The 23,385-nt window shown below is 38.2% G+C and overlaps 1 protein-coding gene across 3 annotated transcripts in view; it reads left to right on the forward strand.

Annotated features, from left to right (window-relative positions):
• The window catches only part of LOC5564865 (ribosome-binding protein 1), a 37,507-nt gene that overhangs the window by 10,428 nt on the left and 3,694 nt on the right, over window positions 1-23,385 (forward strand). For 2 of the 3 annotated variants that reach the window (XM_021851647.1, XM_021851648.1), the window contains exons 2-9: window positions 5,383-5,927; window positions 8,230-8,388; window positions 8,459-9,283; window positions 13,998-14,073; window positions 14,142-14,527; window positions 14,815-14,916; window positions 21,180-21,689; window positions 21,920-22,271. In XM_021851647.1, coding sequence (XP_021707339.1) covers window positions 5,511-5,927; window positions 8,230-8,388; window positions 8,459-9,283; window positions 13,998-14,073; window positions 14,142-14,527; window positions 14,815-14,916; window positions 21,180-21,689; window positions 21,920-22,039 — 2,595 coding nt within the window. In that variant the 5' untranslated portion in view covers window positions 5,383-5,510 and the 3' untranslated portion in view covers window positions 22,040-22,271. The remainder of the gene's footprint in view (window positions 1-5,382; window positions 5,928-8,229; window positions 8,389-8,458; window positions 9,284-13,997; window positions 14,074-14,141; window positions 14,528-14,814; window positions 14,917-21,179; window positions 21,690-21,919; window positions 22,272-23,385) is intronic. The other variant, XM_001649163.2, reaches the window with a different exon arrangement.

Below are 23,385 nucleotides of genomic sequence, written 5' to 3' on the forward strand. Positions count from 1 at the left end.
TATCCATTGTGACTTTCTGAATGATCACTCTTTTCAAAAAATTTAAATAGCCAAAAAATAATAAGAAATTCCTTTCGGAACGGTTATCAGCTAAATGCAAGATTTTTTTTCTACTGGGCTAGGTCGCCTTGTTTCGAGAAAGCTAGGCTATAGCCCAGTAACCGGTAACCGGTCTTCTCTTTTAACGAAAATACTTCCAAGACAGAAATGAAGTAAGCAAAGTATGTATGTATAAGGAGAACGCGAATAGCCGGAGAGTCGAAGCGATTTGCTGCGGCTAAAGAAACGGTATAATGTACGAACAGACAACGAAGACAACCTATGGCCAACAATACCCCGAAATGACCGGTAGGTCCTACGCAAAAGGCTGACGTGATGAGTTGCGCGAAAAGCGATAAAGAACATAGGGTAACCCGGGGCGAAGCGGGTTACTTGAGGAATGAACCTTCGTAACTGAAAACAGTAGTCACCCACAATTATGAATCAGAGTTGGATTAAACGGAGAATATCTCATCAAATAGAGTTGCAATTACGAAGGACACATTTTACCTACATGAAACATAAATATACACAGCATCGCAATCAATTATAATACGCTTAAGCATATTTCGACACTGTTGCTTCATAAGGGGTTATCTGACTCCATCAATTCTCTCATTACCTCTACTCAATAACTTCGCGAAAATTAATACTTCCGAAATATTTTTTTTACAACACTAAAAAGGGATTAGAGAAGTGCTTCCGCTTACAAAATTTCCAGTGAGGACGTAATGCCAAGAAAATGAAAATTCCTAAAAGCGTTGATCCATAACTGTGAGCCATTTAAAACCATACCACTGTTATTAATCAAAGATAAGATGATTTCGAAAGAAAGGCCAAAACGGTGGTATGGTATGTCCTTTACCTCGCAGATAAATTGCTGTTATAGTGTTCTGATTCATAATATGAGTCGATATAATAAAGATTGAGCTACAATGATGTGAGCTACAAGTTTTGACAGTTAATCTATACATTTTCTGTCAAAACCAACCGCGCCGCGTTGCCACTCACAACATTGTATCCCAGCCTTGAGGCCCCTCCTCTCACGCTGATCGTCATCTGTGGAATTGACAAAGTTTGAGATATCTATAGAAATCAACACGTTTCCGTAAATCACCGCGAATTTTGAGATTTATTCTCGGAAACATTTTACAAGCAAGAAACGGATCGAAAAACAAAATAGTAATTTATAGGCTGTTGAATTAAAACATGCTGCTCAGCTGACAAAATTATTCATGTCATCAAATAAGGTATGTTGCACTCAAGCATGTCACTGACCCATCTTGCCTTGTGACCCATCTTTCCCCGCGTTACCCTACAGTAAGCGAGCTGCGGAGAACAGCGAGAGAGAAGTTGCTAGATTAATTGACCAGTTCAGTCCATTGACTGATTGAGCAACGGGATTTCCAATGGGGTACCTACGCATACATTCGTTAGAACAAGCTTAGAACAAATCTTACGTTGGCGTGGCGCTTGGATGTTGAACACAATCGTCTTTAAAAATCATGCCTGTTACATCAATTATTGGATTGCCTCATCGAGCACAGCAAAACGATCGCTGGAACAGCTGTATCTTCAAATACAAATAGCTTTTTGATTGAATTTATTCACATGCTCCAGAGAAACGTGTTGCTGACTAATTTAAGCACATATTTGAATATGTACCGCTCTGTGTCATGCGATGGTATTTTTGCCATGACTTAGTTTTTAACACGCGTAGTGAGATCAATGATAAGAATAGCCTGGAGTGAACTTCCGGATGCTGGTTTCTCAGATAAAGAAATATACAGTGCTGTTCGGAATAATAGCAACGTATGTCAAATTTCACACACAATGTCAACCTAAACACTCTCTAGTTTTATTTCATTAGAGGACAACTTTGTCCACAGAACTACAAATATCTTTAATTTTCTGATCACAAACATATATTTTTTCTCAGTCACTGTCTGAAAGTGAGGCAGATATTTGAAGAAAATCGAAATGTTGCTATTACAAAATTGAAGATTGTTTGTAGTTCTATGTGGAAACTTCAGATTATTACAAAATAAAGCTACAGCATGTCAACATTGACCAGTCTGTATAAACACTGGCATGCACTGCCCTTTTATCTCGTTCACCAATGTAGACTAGGGTGTTAGCAGGTCTTATTTTAGAGACTTGATCACAAATGATTTTAATGCAACTCTTCAAAAACTCTCCTTCCACTCTAAAGTCTCTTTAATAACAAGATGTTTTTTGTTACATCAGTTTTTTTTTTAATTTCCCGAAGAAATTGTCATATAATATTTGGCATTTTAAACAAATTTCAACAAAAAAGACAATTTTTACTAATCTCTCAACCGCGTTTAAATGATTATCATGATTTTTGGTATTACCACTTCTGTAGTCGCGCCTTTGTATTTTGTACAACATTTTTGGAAAATCTCGCTTTTGTGCACCTTCTCGGCGGGACAAGTTATCGGTTTCAATCTCTTGATTGGAATAATGCTTCGGAATCGATTGATTAAACTTCCAGATATTATCCGAGGAATTCTCAAAGAACTTCAAAGCTTTTTTTCTGGTAAAGCTTTTTGAACGCTTCCTCCATATATTGCGCCATGGAACCCTTCAGAATCTTTTTTTAAAGAAAATTCCACGAAAATTGCTGTGTTGGTTCATGAAGAAATTCTCAAAGAGTCTATTATACAATAATGGACCAATTTCTTGGTTATCTGATCAAAACAGAATTTCTGCTAAAAAAATATCGAAGATTCCTTAAAAATAATCCTGATGTAAATCCTAGAAAATACAAAAATTCATTTATAGCTCTTCTACCGGTTCTGCAGAACCCCTTCACAGATGCTTCGAGGAAAAGCCATATTTTTTTCAGTGTCAGAGTTTCCCCAAGAAATACATTCTGGGACACACGTAGGGATCTCTCTAGAAATCCAAGTCTCAAGTGATTTCTCCAGCAATTTGTGCCGGTGCCAATAGTGGATTATCTAAGCAAAAAAATCATGACATAATAACGGAAAATTCTAAAAGAGATCTTTCGGTGTCAATCCTAAGATTTCAACCTCTACTATAAGGAAAAAATATAAAAAGAGAGATCCAATTTTGTTTTGAGCATACAATCGCCTAAGCCACTATTAGGACACATACTCCAGTAGTCGCGCTAGAGGTTCAGTAATAGCCGTTCGGCAATGATTCAAGGAATTTCAAACAAAATAATTGATTTTTACATAATATTTTTTTCCTCGGAGCAGCAACTAAAATCTTTCGAATGGAGTCTAAAAATCATCTTTGTGACATTTCTTCATTTTGATACTTTTATTTAGAAAACTGCTTCCCTCATTTGATCCACTAGACTACTGCAACACGACGGCCACTAATGATGCAAGTGAGCTAAATTCTAGCGACAGCTGAATTATTCATATGACTTTTTGATAAGATAAAAAGCTGAAATTTGGCAATTGGACTAAACTAGGGACGATCTATCCATACAAAATAGCGCATGTAATTTTTATGGTCTAACTAACTTACCCTACGTGGCTAACCACGTTTCAACGAAATTTGAAAGCGAAAACCTATGTATGACCCCATCTACAAATTACGTAACACTCTAGGGAGTGGGGAGAGTAGGCTCAAGCGTTATGGTTCATACAAAAATTTGAAATTTTTCATACAAAAAGAGTTACGGTTGGGGGCAAGGGGTCGAAAACTACCAAATTTTAGCGTTACTTATTAAATGAACACTGCCTATAATCTTTCAAAGTGCACAATACTAATGAGCGCAAAATTGCCTAAATTCATGCTCTGACCATACTCCATCATGCACGTGGCCTTAATGTTGTTGAAATGTTCTAATATGAAATAATTACAATGCTGCATCAATTTCTCCCCCTTCCCCTGATTGGTTGCATTCGGACGTTGGAGGCGCCATTGTTGCCTAAGCATAGAAGATCACCAGCACATATACACTGGGGGTGTCTGTTAGTCCCAAACATTCATCTGATTGGTTCCTTGTGTAAGTGCAGCTGATACTGGAGTAGCAACCACGGACGACCTCCGCTCAAGCTCAAAAGTATACGTTTTATTCCATAGTCCATTACAACCATTGGTACCGGCACTGGTTTTTCATTGGATTTCTACAAGAATTCTTCCAGAGAAGAAAACATCCTATTAAAATTCCTTTAGGGTGAGATCATAAATAAAGCATGAATTATTCTAGTAGATTTTTTTGAAGGAAGCTCAGGAGAAATCTTTGGGATAACTCCTAAAGGTATCATCTGAACAATGATTTTGAAGGAAATCCTGAAGAACACTGAAAAACTGCTTTGGAAATTTGGAAAAACTTCTTTTCACGCATAGGTGGCGCTGCGATGAAAACTTTTTTATTTCACGTCCTAGAGTTTTAGAACGTGTAAAAATAAGAAAAGTTGCCGAAGACACCAAAGTTCTAGGACTTCGAATAACAAAATTATGTTAATAAAGGTGAAAATCTCTTAAATCAGTTAATAAAAGTGGAAGTGCTCATAAATACACTAAACTGAGAAGTAGGATCTGTTTCAGTGTGTCCCAGTAATGCCAAGAAGAAGATAAATCCGTGATAGAATGGATGAATTCCTGGACAAATCTTGGGGGTAATAACTGGATGAAATTTTGTGCAAATGACACAATTAGTTTGTAAAGAAATTCCTGGCGAAATATGTTAAATAACTCCCTGCTGCATGACTTATTTAAAATAAAAATCGTTAAGTCGCAAGGAATCTCCAAAGCATTCCTTAACAGTGTGCTCTGAAAATAGTCTGCTAAGATTCTCTAAAGATACTTATTATAACATTACTCTTGGAGTATGCCATGTTTCGTATCTTCTACTCTACGATTGTTCTCTATTTGGTTTATTTTATTATATAAGACAATTATTGTTAATGTTCCATGAAGAACAAACGGCGCAGTCTAACTTTCTGTGTTTTTTTTTTAAACTTTTGAAAGCAGTAAATAACACACATATTACGCTTTTCGAAATCTCTCCGTAACAAAAATTGATTCAGTCACTTCGGGTGTTGTTTAAATTATGTAATGGGCCTAATGATCCAAATCTCGGTTCAAACACTGATGAATAAAATTCGCGATCGAGAGTTGGTTTGATCAGTGGCGAACGACTGGGATGTCCATCAAACCACCGCTACTAACGATTCCTCTCTACCGCCTTAAACGCACCCACATCGGCTTTTTCTATTTGATTGCAAATAATTTCGCGTTTCTTTCCGGGCCATGTGATGTTCGCTCAATTGTGTAACAAGTTATCATCAAATTAAAAATAAAAGTTAATCAATTATTTCTCTTTCTATCTCTTTGCAGTGACTGGCATCGGCAAACGTGTTCATAGTGCTTAGGCCATTTCGTATTTTGTGTTCGTGTGGTAGTGTCCTTCATTCCTCGACCGGAATAGTCTATTACCCGTTGTCCGTGAACCGAATCATGCAAATATGGATCTGTCTATCTTTGTCGTAATCCTCGTTGGGACCCTGGTCTCGCTTTTGGGACTGCATTTCTTCCTGCTCAAGCCTCTGTCGGGCAAATCGTTTGAAGAGGAACTGAAGGAGAAGCGTGAGATGCGCGAAAAGATTCTGGGTACAGCCGGAACGGCCAAGGCCGCTTCCACCGGTAAGGACAACGCGCACAAGAAGGGCAAGAAAGTGAACAAGAAACCGCAACAGCAGAAGCAAAAGAGCGCTGCGGCTGTGAAGGAATCCGACGCGGCTGAAGCGGAAAGCGATTCGAACTCTTCCGAGAGTCAAATGGAAGAGGAGATCAACCCGTTGACCTATGCTAGCAAGAAGACTAACGCCAGTGTGGAATATGTGGAGACCGAGGCATTTGCGCTGACCGATTCTCAACATAAGGTAAGAAGATAAAGAAAATTTGAAAATGATTGTGGATCAATGTTGCGATTGCCACATACCACGATTCATTTTAGAAACTTATTAGGTGCTCTTCTTTTCTGGCATTACGTAGCAAACTGGGACAGAGTCTGCTTCATAGCGTTATGTTATATGAACACCAAAGCAGAGCTTTCTTTGCCACTGTTGCATTGCATATCGAGGATATTTTGTGCCCTTAGAAGTAGTATTGGTAGACTCAAACTCAAATTTTAATCATTGAGTTCTCCCGCGAGAGCAAACTTATTCGAAACTCACGCATGAGATATTGGTGGAAAATAATTTGTTTGCGCTCAGGCCTTAAAAAATGATTCAATCATAACTCATCGAAAATCTGTTAAAACCCAAAGTTGTTGTTCACATTACAAAGGTTTGTTATATGTCTAGTAGAATAACAAACGATAAGTGCTGTGCATACGTCTCATACATGATGTTTTGGCTGTTGCGCTGTGTGAGCTACAAATCAAGCGTGAAAATCTCAAGCATGATCCCATATCATTTGAGATTTTCGTAACGCAACTGCTTGCGAAAACAACTTCAACGCAAAAAGATCCTCGACCCAATACGCATTGTTCAATAAGTGATTGTGATAAATCTCGATCGTTTTTTTTTTTTGGAGATAATTCTTCTTCTTCCTGGCGTTACGTCCCACTGGGACAAAGCCTGCTTCTCAGCTTAGTGTTCTTATGAGCACTTCCACAGTTATTAACTGAGAGCTTACTATGCCAATGACCATTTTTGCATGTGTATATCGTGTGGCAGGTACGAAGATACTCTATGCCCTGGGAAGTCGAGAAAATTTCCAACCCGAAAAGATCCTCGACCGGTGGGATTCGAACCCACGACCCTCAGCTTGGTCTTGCTGAATAGCTGCGCGTTTACCGCTACGGCTATCTGGGCCCCCAGATAACGTGTTTTATTATTTAACAAGTTGCCAACTTATCCGAACCCATCTACCGGCATTGACTCCCTAGATGGGTTCGGATAAGTTGGCAACTTGTTAAATAATAAAACACGTTATAAAGTATTGTATTATTTTGGAAATAATACAATACTTTATAACGTGTTTTATTATTTAACAAATTGCCAACTTATCCGAACCCATCTAGGGAGTCAATGCCGGTTATGGACCCTTTGCGTATTATGGACCCCCTAAAGAAAAACAAAAAAACAACACTCAAACCAACCTTATTCCTATGAAAATCCACCGGGGGAACTTCGATTGCATTGTAAGTCAGCAGTTTCAGGCAAAATATTTGGTTAGGCGCAATAGGCACGTCGGCAGCAAGCCGGATTACATGGGAATCAAATGGAGGGTCCATAATACGAAACGTCAAATTTGTAAACAATCCTATTATGAACCCCAGGAGGGTCCATAATAGGCATTCGGACAACAGTTTTAAAAATGTATATTTCGCTGGAAAAATCGAATGATTTTGTATGCTCTATAGGCGTACTATGAAGTAAAGACATTGAATTTGTTGTTAGACTCCACAAAACGTATACCGGTCTGAGATATCATTGCGGAAAAGCGTCGCGAATGAATTTCAGCTACTAAGGGGTCCATTACTAGCATTGCAACCCTAATAATTTCCATGCCAGTACCACCTTTCTTACCTTACTCTTAGGTCAAATAAAATATTAGTCTCTTTCGACTTCATAAACAAAGTTTGTCTATACATTTTGACCTTATTGTTCTTGAGGTGACGATAAAAAAATGATCGAATTATGAATACTATTGAGTGACCTGAATCTGATTTTCCAGATTCGTACGTTTTTAAATTGAAAGCTTATTTTCGGTTTATCTTTACCTTAAGTTGTTTCACTTTGCTTGTTCGATAACTTAACGTGGGTGACGGCACATCGCCCTTTTTCACCGTAACGATGCTGTTATGACTTCTGTCATGCCATTCAGGTGTTCGTGGTAGTGCTCTTCCACCTTTCAATCAACTCCCTTAACACGATAAATTGCGACTTGACACTCCCTGTCCAACCAATCGTTCCTATGGAATCCAATGGTTGCTTTACTCTAGATGCTTCAACAAATCCTTACCCCTTGCAATCCTTGAGAGCTATTTCCAGTGGTGTATGCACAACCTCAAATCTTTAATAAGTCTTGTCGCTCTTCGAGCATGAACCCTTAGTTGTGAGCTGCATTATCGTTTATTTAATGTTTGCGGAATAATTATTAAGTACTTATATTTTAAGTAAATAATTCTTTAGTACAATGAAAAAAAAAACAAACATTTCTTCTGTTTATTTCTAGAAAAAAGACAAGCCAAACCAAGGCAAAAAGAACAAACAAAAGGGAGGAATTCTTCTAAACAAAACGGAACCCGTTCTCGTCAAGCAAGAACCAGCTCAAGAGATCAATCATTTTGAAGAGATTCATCCCAAAGACGCCCTCGAGATTGCCCGCCAGCATGTACGTAGTCAAACATGTTATCTGATCAAATTTGATACAATCCTAATTTCTCCATTTTAATTCTATACAGAAAGAGGAAGAATCCAGAGCCAAGCCGGCACCCAAGGAGCAGCGCAAGAACAAGAATAAGGACCATGTCAAGCCATCGCCGAAGGGCAGTGCAGTCGAAGAGATTCCCATTGTTCCTGTCGTGGCCCCTGTCGCTACCGTTGCTCCCGTTGTAAGTGAACCCAAACCAGCAACAGCCAACGTTCAATCCAACAAGGAAAAGTCCAATAAGAAAAAGAAAAATGAACTCATCACGCAACAGTTGTCTGCTGAGGTCCAGGACGCTGCCAATGTGCAATCGTTGGTTCGAATTCTTGGCAAAGCGGACCTTCCTCGTAATGACATCCAAATCTTGATTGACTTTCTGCTGAACAAACAGCAAGACACGTTGACTAAAGATCCGTCCGAGTGGAACGATCCATCCGATCCGCTGCAGAAATTGAAGAAACAGTTGCAAGAAAAGGAAAACCAATTGCTCGAAGAACAGAATGCTGCTTCCGGATTGCATGCCAAGTTGAAGGAACTCCGCCAAGAGTTGAACAACGAGAAAACTCACAATGGCGCGGCCCTGAAAAGTTTCACCGAAGAGTTGAACGTTAAGCGCTTGGAAGTTCAAAACCTTACCCAGCAGATCCAGCTCGTTTCGGAAAAGTTTGCTGCCGAAAAGCAAACGCTCTCCCACCAGTTCCAACAGCTGCAGGCTAAGTATTTGCAACTCTCCGAGAAGCATGCCGCTGCGCAGGAAAGCGCCGCCACTCTCACCCAATTGAACGAGAACATGCAAATGCTCCAACGTGAACTGATGACCAAGGGACAGTTGTTGAATGAAAAACTACAGGTCGAAGAGGTAAGTTGGGATTGCTGGGGGTTGTAGCAGGGCTGGTTGCAAGGAAATTTCTTTGTTGAGACTTGATCTCTATTTTAACGCAAGTTTTCAAAAACTCCGAATATTTATGTGCTAGAGTCTTCAAAAGCTTTTACGTTACTATTCCACAGGTTCTTCAGAAATGTCTTCTCAAATATCTCGAGGAAAAGTTTTAATGATTCTCATATCCACAGATTTCTACTAGAATATTTTCAGGGATACCTTCAGAGACTTCCTCCACCAATTCGCCCAGGAACACGTCGATCATTTCCTCCACTAGTTTTTGAAGGAATGCTTATAGAAATTTCTTCAGAATTTGCTACAAGAAATCCTTGAAAACTCCAATGGTACCGTTTTGATTCATATTACGGACACTTAAGGCCTCAATGAAGTATAACCCATCAGGAAGCATATAAATTAAATTAATCTGTATGATTCTTCGGCGCTATCGAGCCTTCAAAACACTTAACTTTCGAATGGTGGGTGAAGATTTTGTTTCTGATGCATGAATAATTTCAAATAAATAGAAATGTGTGGACTGTTCATGATTCTTATACCGGGCGCTTCATTACTCTTGCTCCATATTCCGGGCACTTTGATTCAAATTCCGGACAGCTCATGAAAATCATAAAAAGACAAGTAAAATCATTATTTGAAGTTGACAAACCACTAAAGAGGCGTCTAAGGTAGTCGAGTATTATACATTTTTATAGATATCTATAGAAAATTTTGATTAAAATGAGCCTCGAAAGTGTGAGTTTCTGAACGGCAAAAATTGAAACATTTCATGTGAAATGTTTCCCATACAAAATAGAGTGTCCGAAATAAGAAGCTGTCCGTAATATGAATCAAAACGGTACTACTTCCAAAAATTTCCGCAGTGTTCTTATAAAAAATGTCTGGATTGTATCAGGATCTCCTCGAAAGATGTTTCCATTGATTCTTATATAGATTTCTCCAGCTGATACCCTAGGAGACCCTAGGAATCTTTCTTTTGGAGTTCTTCCAAGAAAATTAAAAATGATTTATTCCATAGTTTCGATAACATTCGTTAAAGGAGAACCGTACCTAAAAGGAAGAATTCCTCACAGTTTATACCCGATTTAATCCAGTTCTAGTCATTTTCATGTGGATTTGTTCAAGAATACGTCCACGTTTTTCCCAGGATCCACTCCGAAAATCCATTGTTTGATGAAATCTATCAAAATATCTTCCAGGAATATCTTAATAACTTCAACCAGGGATTCTTCATGAAGTTTCTCTAAGTAGGAATCAAACATTTCTTCAGAATGTTTTCTACCGTTCGATTCAGCGCTGACTTATGTAGTTTTTCCAAACATTTCTCAAGTAACATCTTCGTGGATTCTTCAAAAGTTCATCAAAAGTTTCACACTAAAAATTACTACAGCAGTTATTTCAGTACTTCCTCTTATCATTTCTACACAAATTTCTTCAGGGATTTTATCCGATTTTTTCGAGAAATACCTTCAGAAAATCCTGCAGAATATTATCCAGGGATTGTATGTAATATTTTTGGAAAAAAATATCAATTAAGTGTGAAAGGGTTAGTAGTGTGTGGTCGTTCGATTCTATGGCATGCTCCTGTAGGGTGAGCGACAGAATCAAGACCAAACGCGTACCGAAACGTTGTAAGAGTGCGAAAAAAAAATCGCGTTTCTCAGTTAGTCTGTCTATATGCTTCAAGTAAAGCTGAAAGTGGATTGTGGCTGCTCAATCGAGGATGAAGAATCAATTGGTGAGCTCGTTTCATGTATGGTTGCACATTTGATCATTACGGTGGGACTTAAATATAATTTTTCAACAAACTATGAATGGTTAGTCACTGTGAGTGTCGGCATAGGGGTCTATTTTATAAGTCGAGTCGATCAAAATGACTCGACTGGAGTCACTGTCGACCGGAAAATTTGCTCGACTCAGCACTTTCACTCGAGTTTTTAAACAGTTATCACTCTATGTGACTGGATTACTATGGGAGTCGACGGGTGACATCTGAAATATGCATGCTTGCTTTGATCGACAATGAATATAGACGAGTCACATGAATCTTCTCGATTTACAAAATAGGCCCCATAAACTCTCATTCATAAATTATGATCGTTTTTTTTTCATAACACCCCTTTCCTTTAACATTTATGTTTGTACTTTAAAAAACTGAATGGATCGACACTGTAAGTGGAGACTTGCCAGACGTTCACTTTATTCAACAAACTTTGAAAGGCTCACCACTGTAAGTGTCGGCATAAGCGTGTTTTGTGATGGTCCAGCCAATAGATTTTTTTTCTTCTCTTATGAGTAAAATATGGTAACACATGCTTTCCTCCTGACAGCTGTGAAAATTGTGTTTAGCTATTTGTTCAACAAACTTTGAATGGTTCGCCACTTCAAGTGCCGACATTTTATTTTTTTTTTTGTTAAGGCTGGTTTGCTACTGACAAGAAAAGGAATCGCCTATCTCGATGCGTGGAAAATTTCTTCCAAGGAATGGTCAAGAAAATCACATTTTTCTGATCGCAGTACGCAGTTGAGAAGAAATGTCACTTCAAAGGGGGCTCCCTGTAGGAAATTTCTTGACCCATTCAGTCAAGGAATTTCTTTACTTTTCTTGAGCGAAACAGCGTACTTAGCTTTAGAGAGAATTTCAGCCAGAGGCTGGTTCGTCTCTATTATTTTCATATAATACAACATTATTTTCATTTTGTTGAGCAATTTTTCGATTTACTTTTTCAACGCTATGAACTGTTATACCCTCGTTCTTGCAACCCTGTGGAACACACATCTTCTTCGGGTCGTTTCTATGCGGTCGAGTTGACAATCGCCGTTTTTTTGTTTCAGTTACTTCGCTTGAGGTTGAGCCGGTGTCGCTTTTGTTGTCCGTATCTGTTTTCTCTTTTTTGGCATTAGCAATAGGTTCTTTTGCACAATGCGATCCAGTTTGATAGGCGACAATGGGTGCGACATTGTGTGTTAGTGGAGTGATTTCTTTTCCGTTGATATCTGCCGCTCCAGTCAAAGCAGGGAAATCGATCTGGTTGAAGAGTGATGTTTCGGTTGCTGGTAGTGATGGTATTGTTTCTGGTGCCAATTCCGAACACTTACGATTCGGATGGGTTTCTTTTTGGCAGAACCGGCAACTCTTAACCTGATTCTCGTAAGTCACCAGGGTCTGCTGGTTTTCGATTTCGATGTAGGATGGTATTGGTTTGGAGAGATGCATCCTCAGCAAACGAACGCCATTCGGGATTCCTGGAAAATAATGTTTCCAACGCTCTCTCCCAATCGAAAGTACCACACCGTATCTGTCCTCCATAAACTTTTTCACAGTTGTATGAGGAATGTCTGATGGCAGATCGTGAATCCGAACAGTGACCGCAGCATCATCAACATAAACCGGTATCTTGAAACTTCTTCCCTCGTGAACTATTACATGCTTTAAATTATTACCGTTCTGATACAGTTTAGCTAATTCGGCACTATTTAGTTCGATCAAAATACAGTTCTGTATGGTATGAAACTGTATTGTTGCGACGTCCTTCAGTTCAAGTTTAATATTCTCGCACAAAAATTTCTCGATGTTGGCAATTTCCGGCCGCACTGGAAGAACGCTAAAGTCTACGACGAGAATATTTTTGCGAACGTTCGCCATTGTAGAAAGCTCGTTGAAATCGCGGGAAGAAATATTGAACACGTCCGTAGTCTACAAGTGGTGACTGTCTACTTGGATATTTTTCATAACAATTGAAAATATTAAACTTAAAATCATGTTTATATTTCACAAATAATTGTTTACCATAGTCTTATCAAAGTGAATCATGTGACCCAACGATCCTCCCCATTATCAAACATCCCTCCCAGTAACCTTTGTGGAGATGCAGAGGCAAACACGGTCTCCGAATAGCAAAGGTCACACACTAACATTACTTCCTTTATTCCCACCTGATTGCAAGGACGTGGCCGGTGCCGTTATTGATCCTTTATAAATAGAATGAATTATGCACACTGAAGAAGATTATGGCCAATCCCAGCCGAACTTATAGTTGATTCTTTGTGCATCTTCACTGACCTTGGTCAATCACGGAATATCATCCTGGAATACTGAAATCTTAATATAATGATTAGTTTTTTGGAAAATTCAAACTGTCTGGCCATAAAAGACTTCCCCCTATTGCTAGATACATCCCTGGAAAAAACTCCTTTCTGCACTTCCTTGAAATTTTGTTGTCTTTAAATTTATGGAGGAAATCTAGGAACGAAATCCTGAACGACAGTTCTGGAGGAAATCCTAAGACATTCCTTGGATCATATTATATCATATCATATATGGATAGGAATTACTGGTTAAATGCTTAAAGAGGTCTTGTCAAGAAATCTTGAAGGAAATCCTATTAAAATTGATGGAACAATTACTGAACGTATTCATAAAGGAGTATCATGAGGAATTTAAAAAAGGTTTGGGTAATATTTCAGAACATCTTGAAAATCAAATTCTTATCTCCTGATTTGCTTCTTTTAGTTTTCTTGATTCCTGTTTGGTATCTTCTCAATTCCTATGTCCTCTTTTTGGTCCCTGTTTGGTCTCCTGTTGGTCTCTAAAGTTCTTATTTGAAGATAATTTTTCACTACCAGCCCTGTTGTAGTTACTGGCGTACAAACTCAAAGATTTTTTTTTGTATTGCAGGAGTTGCTCAAGAAGAAGACTGAATACGAAATTTTGCTACACCAGAAGGACGAAATCATCAACCAACGCATGCAAGGTACGTTAAACGGAATATGCTTTCTTGATCATTGTTCATTTATTTGACAAACACGTTTATTCAATTAGAGCTCAACACATATGAGAACGAAGTGAAGCAGCTGCGAATCCTGGCTAGCCAAAACGAGGAACTGGTCAAGACATGCCAACAGCAAGGCTATGAGCTGGAACAGGTGAAGGCTCAAGTCGGCGAACTGCAGAACAAGCAGAAGCAGGCTGCCGCTGTGATGGCAGCAACAACCGCTGCCAACACCCAGGCCGAAGAGTGCAGCAAGGTGGAAATCCGAAATCTCCAGAATGCCTTAGATTCAAGCAAAACCGAACTGACCGTGTGCCGTTCCGAGCTTGCTGAGCATAAAACAAAACTGGCCGAGCAGGAGCAACAGGCCAAGGAACTGCGTGCCCGCGAGGAAGATTTGCAGAAGCAAATCGAGGAGCAGAAGGCCAAGAACAATGTGAGTACCGTTCCTTGTTTCCATTGATTTATGTTTGATACTTACAACTTTGTGTTGATTTTGCTGTAAATGCACAGCTATAGAATCGCGTCTGGAAGCTTTTGTAAATTATCGCGCTCAGTATGAGACTTATGTTAGACGGAATTACAGCGTACTTTTGTTTTCTTTGTTTCCAACCCTTGTCCGCGTCCCTTCAACAAACAACGCTGGAACCGGATCCGGCACCATCCCTCACGCTTCCCACGTCCTCTCTCTTACGTTGGCCTGTTCCGATTCAACTGCTGCAGGATTTACGCATGAAGAACTGGAAGTTGGTAGAAGCACTGCAAGTTGCGCAAAATAACACCGCCAAATCGAGCACCACTAACACGAATGAAAGTAGTAAAGTTGTAAGTTTCAAGCAACCCTTTATTATTTTCTAAGAACTGTATCGAAAAGTAATTGACAACATATTTAGTTGATCCAGCAAAGTTGGGTCAATCCTACCTACTGTCTTATGACTCTAAGTGCTATTTTTGCATTATATATAGTGTTACAAAAGCTTTTTAAATTAACTTCCACTTGTCTTAAAAAATGCACACACCTCAAAATGTTAAAAATAGCAAAAACTCTGCAAAGATGACTAAACATTTTTCAGTAAATTACGATTATATATTCTCAAACATGTTTCCAATCAGCAAGACCACAAAATATAAATGTTAACTGTTGTACCTACCATCAGTGCACCAGTATCCGCTCAAGCCCCTATTTCCGCTCACAAGTTTAAGACCCAAGTAAATATGGTGCAAGAGTCAAAACTGAAAAAGCAGTTTTCTCTCTTTAAATAGACAAATCGAAAAAAATAAAAACACAACTCTTTTATTTGCTAAATAAAAAGGCTGTATGTTTTTATTTTCATCAATTTGTTGTTTTAAAAGGAGAAAACTGCTTTTTCATTTCTGACTTTCGTGCCATTTTCTCTTGCGCCTTAAAAATTGATTTCTCGTGTCAAAAACCAACATTTTTCGAACGGATATAGCAATTCTAGAAATATTAACACATTTCAAATGAAGTCGTCTGACATTATTTTTGTTTGATAAAATAATTCTTTATATTGAAAACACAAGACCTCGTGAGCGGTTATTGGATCGCTAGGTATTTTTGTGTGTTCCAATAACCACTCATGCAAAAAATTAAACTAAATTTTAAAGAAATGTCGATTTTAGTATGAAGCCTTCTTTATTGCAGTAGTAGTTATGGTTTGACTATAAAAAATATCAGGATAAAAAACTAAATTCGAAATAACAAATTTTAGTAAGTTCGTCACGAAATCTGTTCACCATGAGCGAAAGAACACTTAGATGCAGTAACAAATGCAATTGAATATTTTTTTATGAACATTTTTCAAATTATTTTTATTTTGCCGCTGATTACCTATACTTCGATGTACCTACATTGTGACATAAAATAGTATTGATCGACACAAGTGTTCATTCTTCAAAGTCTTGAATTTCATCTAAGAGAACAAACTAAAAAAGGCATGCTTTCTTCTAAATATACACATTTTAAAAATGTTTCAAATCAAACATATCAGAATTTTTTTTCAAAAAATTCAGATTTTTTCTCAATTTTTTTTTTCAAGAACTTCAAAACTGTTGGATTTGAATTATTAAAAAAACAGCCCAAATTTTAGGTCAATCGGTTAGTTAGAAGACAGGCCAAACTCGAAACTTGACCATTTTGTATGAAAATCTACCTTTGTATACTTTATCCTTGCCAGTACTATACTACTACCCATCTCTAGCTTAGCTTAGCTTAGCTTAGACTGACTACACATATCAATGGTTGCTATTCCGTGATTGACCGAAGTCAGTGAAAATGCACAAAGAATCAACTAGAAGATCGGCTGGGATTGGCCATAATCTTCTTCAGTGTGCATATTTCAGTGCCTCTATTTATACATGGTCAATAACGGCGCCGGCCACGTCCTTGCAGTCAGGTGGGATTGGGGGAAGGAATGTTAGTGTGTAACCTTTGCTATTTGGAGACCGTGTTTGCCTCTGCATCTCCACAAAGGTTACTGGGAGGGATGTTTGTTAATGGGGAGGATCGTTGGGTCACAGGATTCACTTTGATAAGCGATTAGACCATGATAAATAATTATTGGTGAGATATAAACATGCTTATATGTAAATATAACATTCTCATTTGATATGAACAATATCTATGTAGAGAAAAATTATGCCGACACTTGACGTGACGAACCTTTCAAAGTTTGTTGAATAAAGTGAACCTTTCGCAAGTCTACACTCGTAGTGTCGAACCATTCAAAGTTTTTTTTTAATTACAAAAATAAAGGTAAAAGGAAAAAGGTGTTTTGAAAAAAAAAATAGACATAAATAATTTATGAATCAGAGTTTATGTCGACACTCACAGTGACGAACTTTTCAAAGTTTGTTGAAAAATTATATTTACGTCTCACCGTTGCAACGATTAAAGGTGCAGTCATACATATTTTATACATTAGAAATAGTAGCATGAAACGAGCTCACCAATTGATCCGTCATCCTTGAGCAACAACAATCCTCTTTCAGCTACACTCGTTTGCTCGGCTATATAAAAGCACTCAGAGAAAATAGGCGCGCGACCCGTGAGGGAAAACAACTGTCGACTGCTCGGGTTTTCTTGACGCACTGCCCAGGAGCAAGCGTCACCGTCGAAAGATCAAAAAGAACTAATCGAACGCGGCACTTTTTCACTTTACTCGACCGATGCGCGACATATTTGATCCTGCCCTCATCGCCGGCTCCCGCAGGAGCAAGCGTCAAGGTCGAAGGATCAAACACAACTAAGAGATCGTGGTTTTTTTTTCACTTTCACTCGACCGACGCGCGACATGTTTGATCCTGCCCTCATCGCCGGCCCCCGCAGGAGCAAGCGTCAAGGTCGAAGGATCAAACACAACTAAACGATCGCGGTTTTTTTTCACTTTCACTTTACCGACGCGCGACATGTTTGATCCTGCCCCAATCGCCAGCTCCCGCAGGAGCAAGCGTCAAAGTCGAAGGATCAAACACAACTCAGTACTATACTACTACCCATCTCTAATACAAAAACAATGGTGATTCATCCATTTTGAGGCGAAATTTTCTGAATTACACTACCCGTCATAAATACGGCCTCACAAAAATAAGTATTACAACACCTTGAGGTGGAAACAGGAAAAATCAGCAAAGTTTTTCAACGGCTCAAGGAAATCCGGAAGGCAAACAATTTAGTTTGTAATTTTGCCGCTAGGTGGCGCTAGTGAGCATGTAAAATTGAGCATTGTTTTGATCCACATGACATAGAAAGTTCGAGTCTTCGGCTAAGTTGTCCAGAAAGCCAAGGGGCTTTTTTTTGTATTGACAAATGACCACGAGAGGGAGGGGTCTGAAAATAAAAAAAAAATGAATTATCAGACGCCTCCCTCTCGTGGTCATTTGTCAATTAAAAAAAAAATGTATTGACCGTTGTCATTGGCCAGAGACCCCCTCCCCCCATAAATGTCCACGTGGTTTATGGACGACCCCCAAGAACATTTGGAAGAAAGACGATTTGGTTCGCAATTTCGCTGCTAGGTGGCGCTAGTGAGCATGTCAAATTGAGCATTTTGAGCATGTGTTGTCTTGTGTTCTACATGAGATGAAAAGTTCGAATCTTCGGAAAAGTTGTTCAAAAAGTTAAGGACTTCCGGATAGCAGACAATTTGGTTCGCAATTTTGCCGCTAGATGGCTCTAGTGAACATATAAAATAAGCATCTATCTCATGATCCAAATGAGATAGAAAGTTCGAGTCAGTTGCACCGGATGTCAAGGTCATCCAGAAAGCAGACCTTTCAATGCTTGGTGTCGCTAGTGAGCAAATAAAATTAAAGATTTCAAGCGAGTTATATCGTCTGATCTAGATAAGATAGAAAATTGGAGTCTTGAATATCCAATGATTTAAACCTGAAACATTAGGAATTCAAGTGCTTATCAGAACTGAATCACTTGATAATGAAGTTAATCAGACCTAAAACTCTTGAATATGATGTCAAACCTGGATTACTTAATTATGTAATAAGTAAATTAAGTTAATCAGTCCTAAACTGCTTAAAAGACATGCATCACTAGGAAATGGAGCTGAACAAAAAAAAATAAAACTCGAAATGAATCAGACCTGAATTACTTGAATGTGAATGAAGTAATTCAAATCTGAATCACGTGAATATGAAGTAATTCAGACCTGTATTGCTTAAGTATAGAGCGAATGGAATTGAATCACTTGTATATGAAGTGAGTCAGACCTAAATCACTCAAAGATGAAGTGAATCAAACCTGAAACACATAAATATAAAGAGAATCACACATTAATCACTTGGGCATGAAGTGAATCAACATGAATCACGTGGATATGAAGGAATCAATCCTAAATCACTTGAATATGAGGAGGTTTTGACTTGAAGACTTTGAATATGATGTTAGTTCACCCACTCTCACATGAAGTAAATCGTACCAGAATCACTAGTAGATAAATCATGAATTTTAGGTACGGTCAACTTTCCATAACTGGATGTTCCATTCGATATTGAGTTGGAGAACAAGAGTAAAAGTTGGTTTTCATGGCTATATTGAACCGTAGTAACAATGATTATGTGTTTTATAACGGGATCATCCCTTTAATTTCAAGCTTAAGACGCTCAATTTCACATGCTCATTAGCGCTACCCAAAGGGAGAATAACAAATCAAACTGTTTGCCGTCCTTGCTATTTCATCAGGATCACAATACAGAACTAGCTTAAAATTGTCAATTCAACAGATTCAACATGTTCACTACCGCCACCTAGTGCAAAATTATGAACTAATCTGTGTGCTTTTCGGATTTCCTTGACCCTCTGAACAACCTTGCAAAAAACTTTTTTCTTGTCAAAATCATGAGATAAAACTAGAATAAAGTACCTACCCATTTAAACATGATCAATAGCGCCACCTGATGCCAAAATTATTAATCAAACTGTTTCCCGGATGTCCTTGATTTTCCGAACAACTTTGCCTAAAACTCGAACTTTCTATCTCATCTGGTTCACAAGATTGAATTTGATTAAATATGCTGACTTATGCAACTTAACGGTAAAATTAAGGACGGTTTGCCTTTCCGATTTCCTTGACTTCCTGAACTGCCCATAACTGCATATTTGTAACATTCGACAAAAGTAGGCATTGAGTAAATGGAATACCAAGTTTGCATTTAATGGCAGTATGGGAGAAAACTGAAATTTCTAAAAATAACCAGGAATTCAAAAGTGCTTATTTGAGGCTGATATTTTGTACAACTCATATCGCATACTAGATGAATAGTCAGAAAATAATTCTGATAGAAATTTCATCGCTATTACATTACGAGGCTCATTTATAATCTTAATGTGACTGTTATGCGGTTATAATTACCAATGTGACAAAACAACTTGGTATTTTTTTCGAATTTTCTAGAACATTCTCACAGATTTCAGTACGTTGATCGAAAGTATTTATCATTTGATGACTCTACATGGTATTACCTCCAATTTGTCAAAAATGTCGAATGTGACTGTTATGCAGTTATGGGCAGTGAACAACTTTGCCGAAGATACGAACTTTCTACCTTATCTGGATGAGGATCTGGTTTCCAGAGATTTCAGTACAAAAAATGCATTATGTTTGGCGAACGACCGTCTTGAATGTTGCTACCATTAGTGCACCAGTTAGCCGCTCATGCCTCTATTTAATAGAGTCTATTATCACTCACTAGTGTAAAAACTGACATTTCGTGTGACAATGCTATCTTTTTCGCACGGATATCGTCTAGTAACATCAACAAATTTCCAATGATGTCATCTGCCATTATTTTCACATGTTGAATAATCATTTACCTACCATCAATGCATCAGTATCCACTCACACTGAAAAAAGATAAGTTTACACAAAGTTAATTTGAAAACTATAGCCGCTATACGGTTCAAATCGACAAATTGAATCACACTGTGGTCATTTTATTGTGTATTTACTCAAATTACCTTACTTTTTTAACTCGTGAGCGGGCTACTGGAACATGAGCGGATACTGGTACGTTGACGGTACATTACAAGCACAATACTCTGTGAGCAGCTATTGGAGCAGTAAGAATCTTAGTGTGTTTCAATAACCATTCATGCAAACAATTTATGAAAAATACTGACGATTTTAGTATGCAGTGTTACTGTTGTAGTGATGGTTTGACCATAAAAAAATGTCAGGATAAATAAATAATTTCGAAATAATGCAAATGCAAAAAAACTAAATTACCTTAGTATGTTCATCATAAAAACTGTTTATTGTGAGCAAAAATAGGAACAGATGCAGTAACAAATGCAATAAAATATGTATTTTATGAATGTTTTTCAAATTTATTTTTTTTTTGTCGCTGATTGCCTATACTTTACACTACATCGTGACATAAAAATAGTATTGATCGACTCTACAGTGATTTTGTAATCAACATTTGAACACATAACTTTCCTTAAATAAGCGGAATCTGGTGCACTGATGGTAATTACTTTTCGATACTGTCCTTATCCTTAAATTAGTTTAGGTATTGTTAATGCTTAACAAATGTGTATTTCTTCCTATGTTCAGGAACTCGCTGCGGCCGCTAGCAAAGCACAACAAAAGTCTAACCATGTTGCAGAAGCACCTCCAGCCCCGAAGGTCGACATCGACAAGGTAATACTGGAGGAACAGAACCGAACAAAGGACCTGCTGGTGAAACTGCTCCCGCAGGAAATAGTTTCGGCACTGCCACTGGACGCCACCAACTTCCATAGTTGGCTGGAATCGGCGGTCACCTGCATCCGGGAGCAGCAGGAATGTGTTCGCCTCTCGGCCACCACCACCCCCAGTAATAACAGCACCGAATCGGTGCACCACAATTTCAACAACACTAGTAGGAGTAGTAACAATAGTGCTAACAATAATAGTAGTTTAAATGAACAAAATGATGCCCACGACGGGAAAACCGACGAGGGCAGTAGCAAAAATGGTGCACCGGAGTTGGCGGACACTGCCGAGGATCAGCAGGCACTGGCGCTGAGGAACGAGCAGCTGCAAAAAACAGTAGATCAATATAAGATAATTATAGCTGATACTGTAAGTATTTCACGTTGCACAATGGTTCAAATCGACAATTTGGCAAAAACCTCAAAATGACAAGAATAACGAAGCTCATATGAGGAATTAGATCAAAATTGTCATCGTCAAAGTTGTTCATAATAAATTTTGTTTTTGCTTTTTCTTCCTGTTGAATTGTCGATTTGGACCACTATACATTGGAACACCTTTTTGCAAACTATTTAACTTACCTTTCGCTTCCTATACAGCAAATCATACTGAAAAACTTAGAGTCGAAGGTAATCGAACAGGACATCCACTGGAGGTCGGTGGTGCAAGCGAAGGAGAAAGAATTGAACCTGCTCAAATCGGCCGGTGCGATGCAGTAGTACTAGTAGTTTGTAGTAACAACCATCTTAGTAGTAATGACAACAACAACAACAAAAACAACAGAACCCCGGTGGTTAACCTACCAGTGTGGATTTGCCAGCCGGTGCCGCGGGAGGGGCAGTTGAGAGAATTTGGATAGATGCAGAATGACGCGGAAAATGAACGCCTGGTGCTGTGGTGTATTGTCTGTGCGTTTAGTAGTAATCGCAGTGATATCACCAGGGAGTAGAGGTAAGTCATAATCGACCTTTTTTGTTGTTGCGAATACGTGCTTCTTTTCTCCTACTCGAGCTTTCATCAAATGATATGAGCAATAATTATCATTGAATATCTTTTCATATAAGGAATAATCAATTGAAAATTCAATGCAGAATTTGTTTTAGAACAAAGCATGTATCACAAAACTATACTAGAAATATTTTTGATCAGAGTGCAAGCTTGTTAGTCTGTTAAAAATTCCTTTCTGACTTCGGTTACCTTAAAATAATTTTGTTTATTTTGAAAAAAAAAAAGTATTTTTGAACCAAAGTATGAAACAATTCTTGGAGAAATATGTGTTAAAACCTCTAAAGAAGGATTTCTCATTGATAGAACTTCTCAAAATAACTGACAAAATCTTAGGTAAATTACTATGGGAATTTGTTATGTATCTGCAGAGTTTGATTGAGGAACGCATGGTGAGAATTCATGAAATTGTTCTTGAATAAATTTCATGGAGGATCCTTGAAAAATCATTTAATATACCTTCCTGGGCAAAATCTAGAAAGGGTCCCTGGGAGAATCCTTGGAAAAAATATGATAAAGCCAAAAGGAAAAGGTCCTCGGAATCTTTAGAATTTTTTGCAGGACACTCTGAAGGAAGTCCTAGAAGTATCCTTATTTGCAATTGAGCAAGAGGAGTAGATAACAAAATCTCCTTAAGAAATCTCTGAAAAAATCTCTCGGAACATCTTTGAATCTTTTCACCTGGGAATGCTAATAATGGACCTTCTTGTGTGGTTTCATTTACAAAATTGTTCACATATCTGAATTCATGCACTTCATACCCAATATTTTGCCTGAAACTGCTACCTTACAATGCAATCGAAGTTCTCCCGGTAGATTTTTATAGGACTAAGCTGCCGTGAATCGCAAGTCAGTCCCATCTGTAAAAAGTAGGAATTGAGAAGATGGGGTGTGAAATTTCCAAACTCGTTTTTCATACGAATAGTAAAAAAAATCAGAGGGTTGGAACATGTTCAAATCTTAAAGAAACTTTCACAATTTGCTTTTCACTACGGTATCTATCTAAAAAAAATATTAAGATGATCAAAACACGGTTCATTTCTGTGTTACACGGTGTGGC

Source organism: Aedes aegypti, chromosome 3 (assembly GCF_002204515.2).
Source record: "Aedes aegypti strain LVP_AGWG chromosome 3, AaegL5.0 Primary Assembly, whole genome shotgun sequence".
In the NCBI taxonomy this organism is placed as follows: Eukaryota; Metazoa; Arthropoda; class Insecta; order Diptera; family Culicidae; genus Aedes; species Aedes aegypti.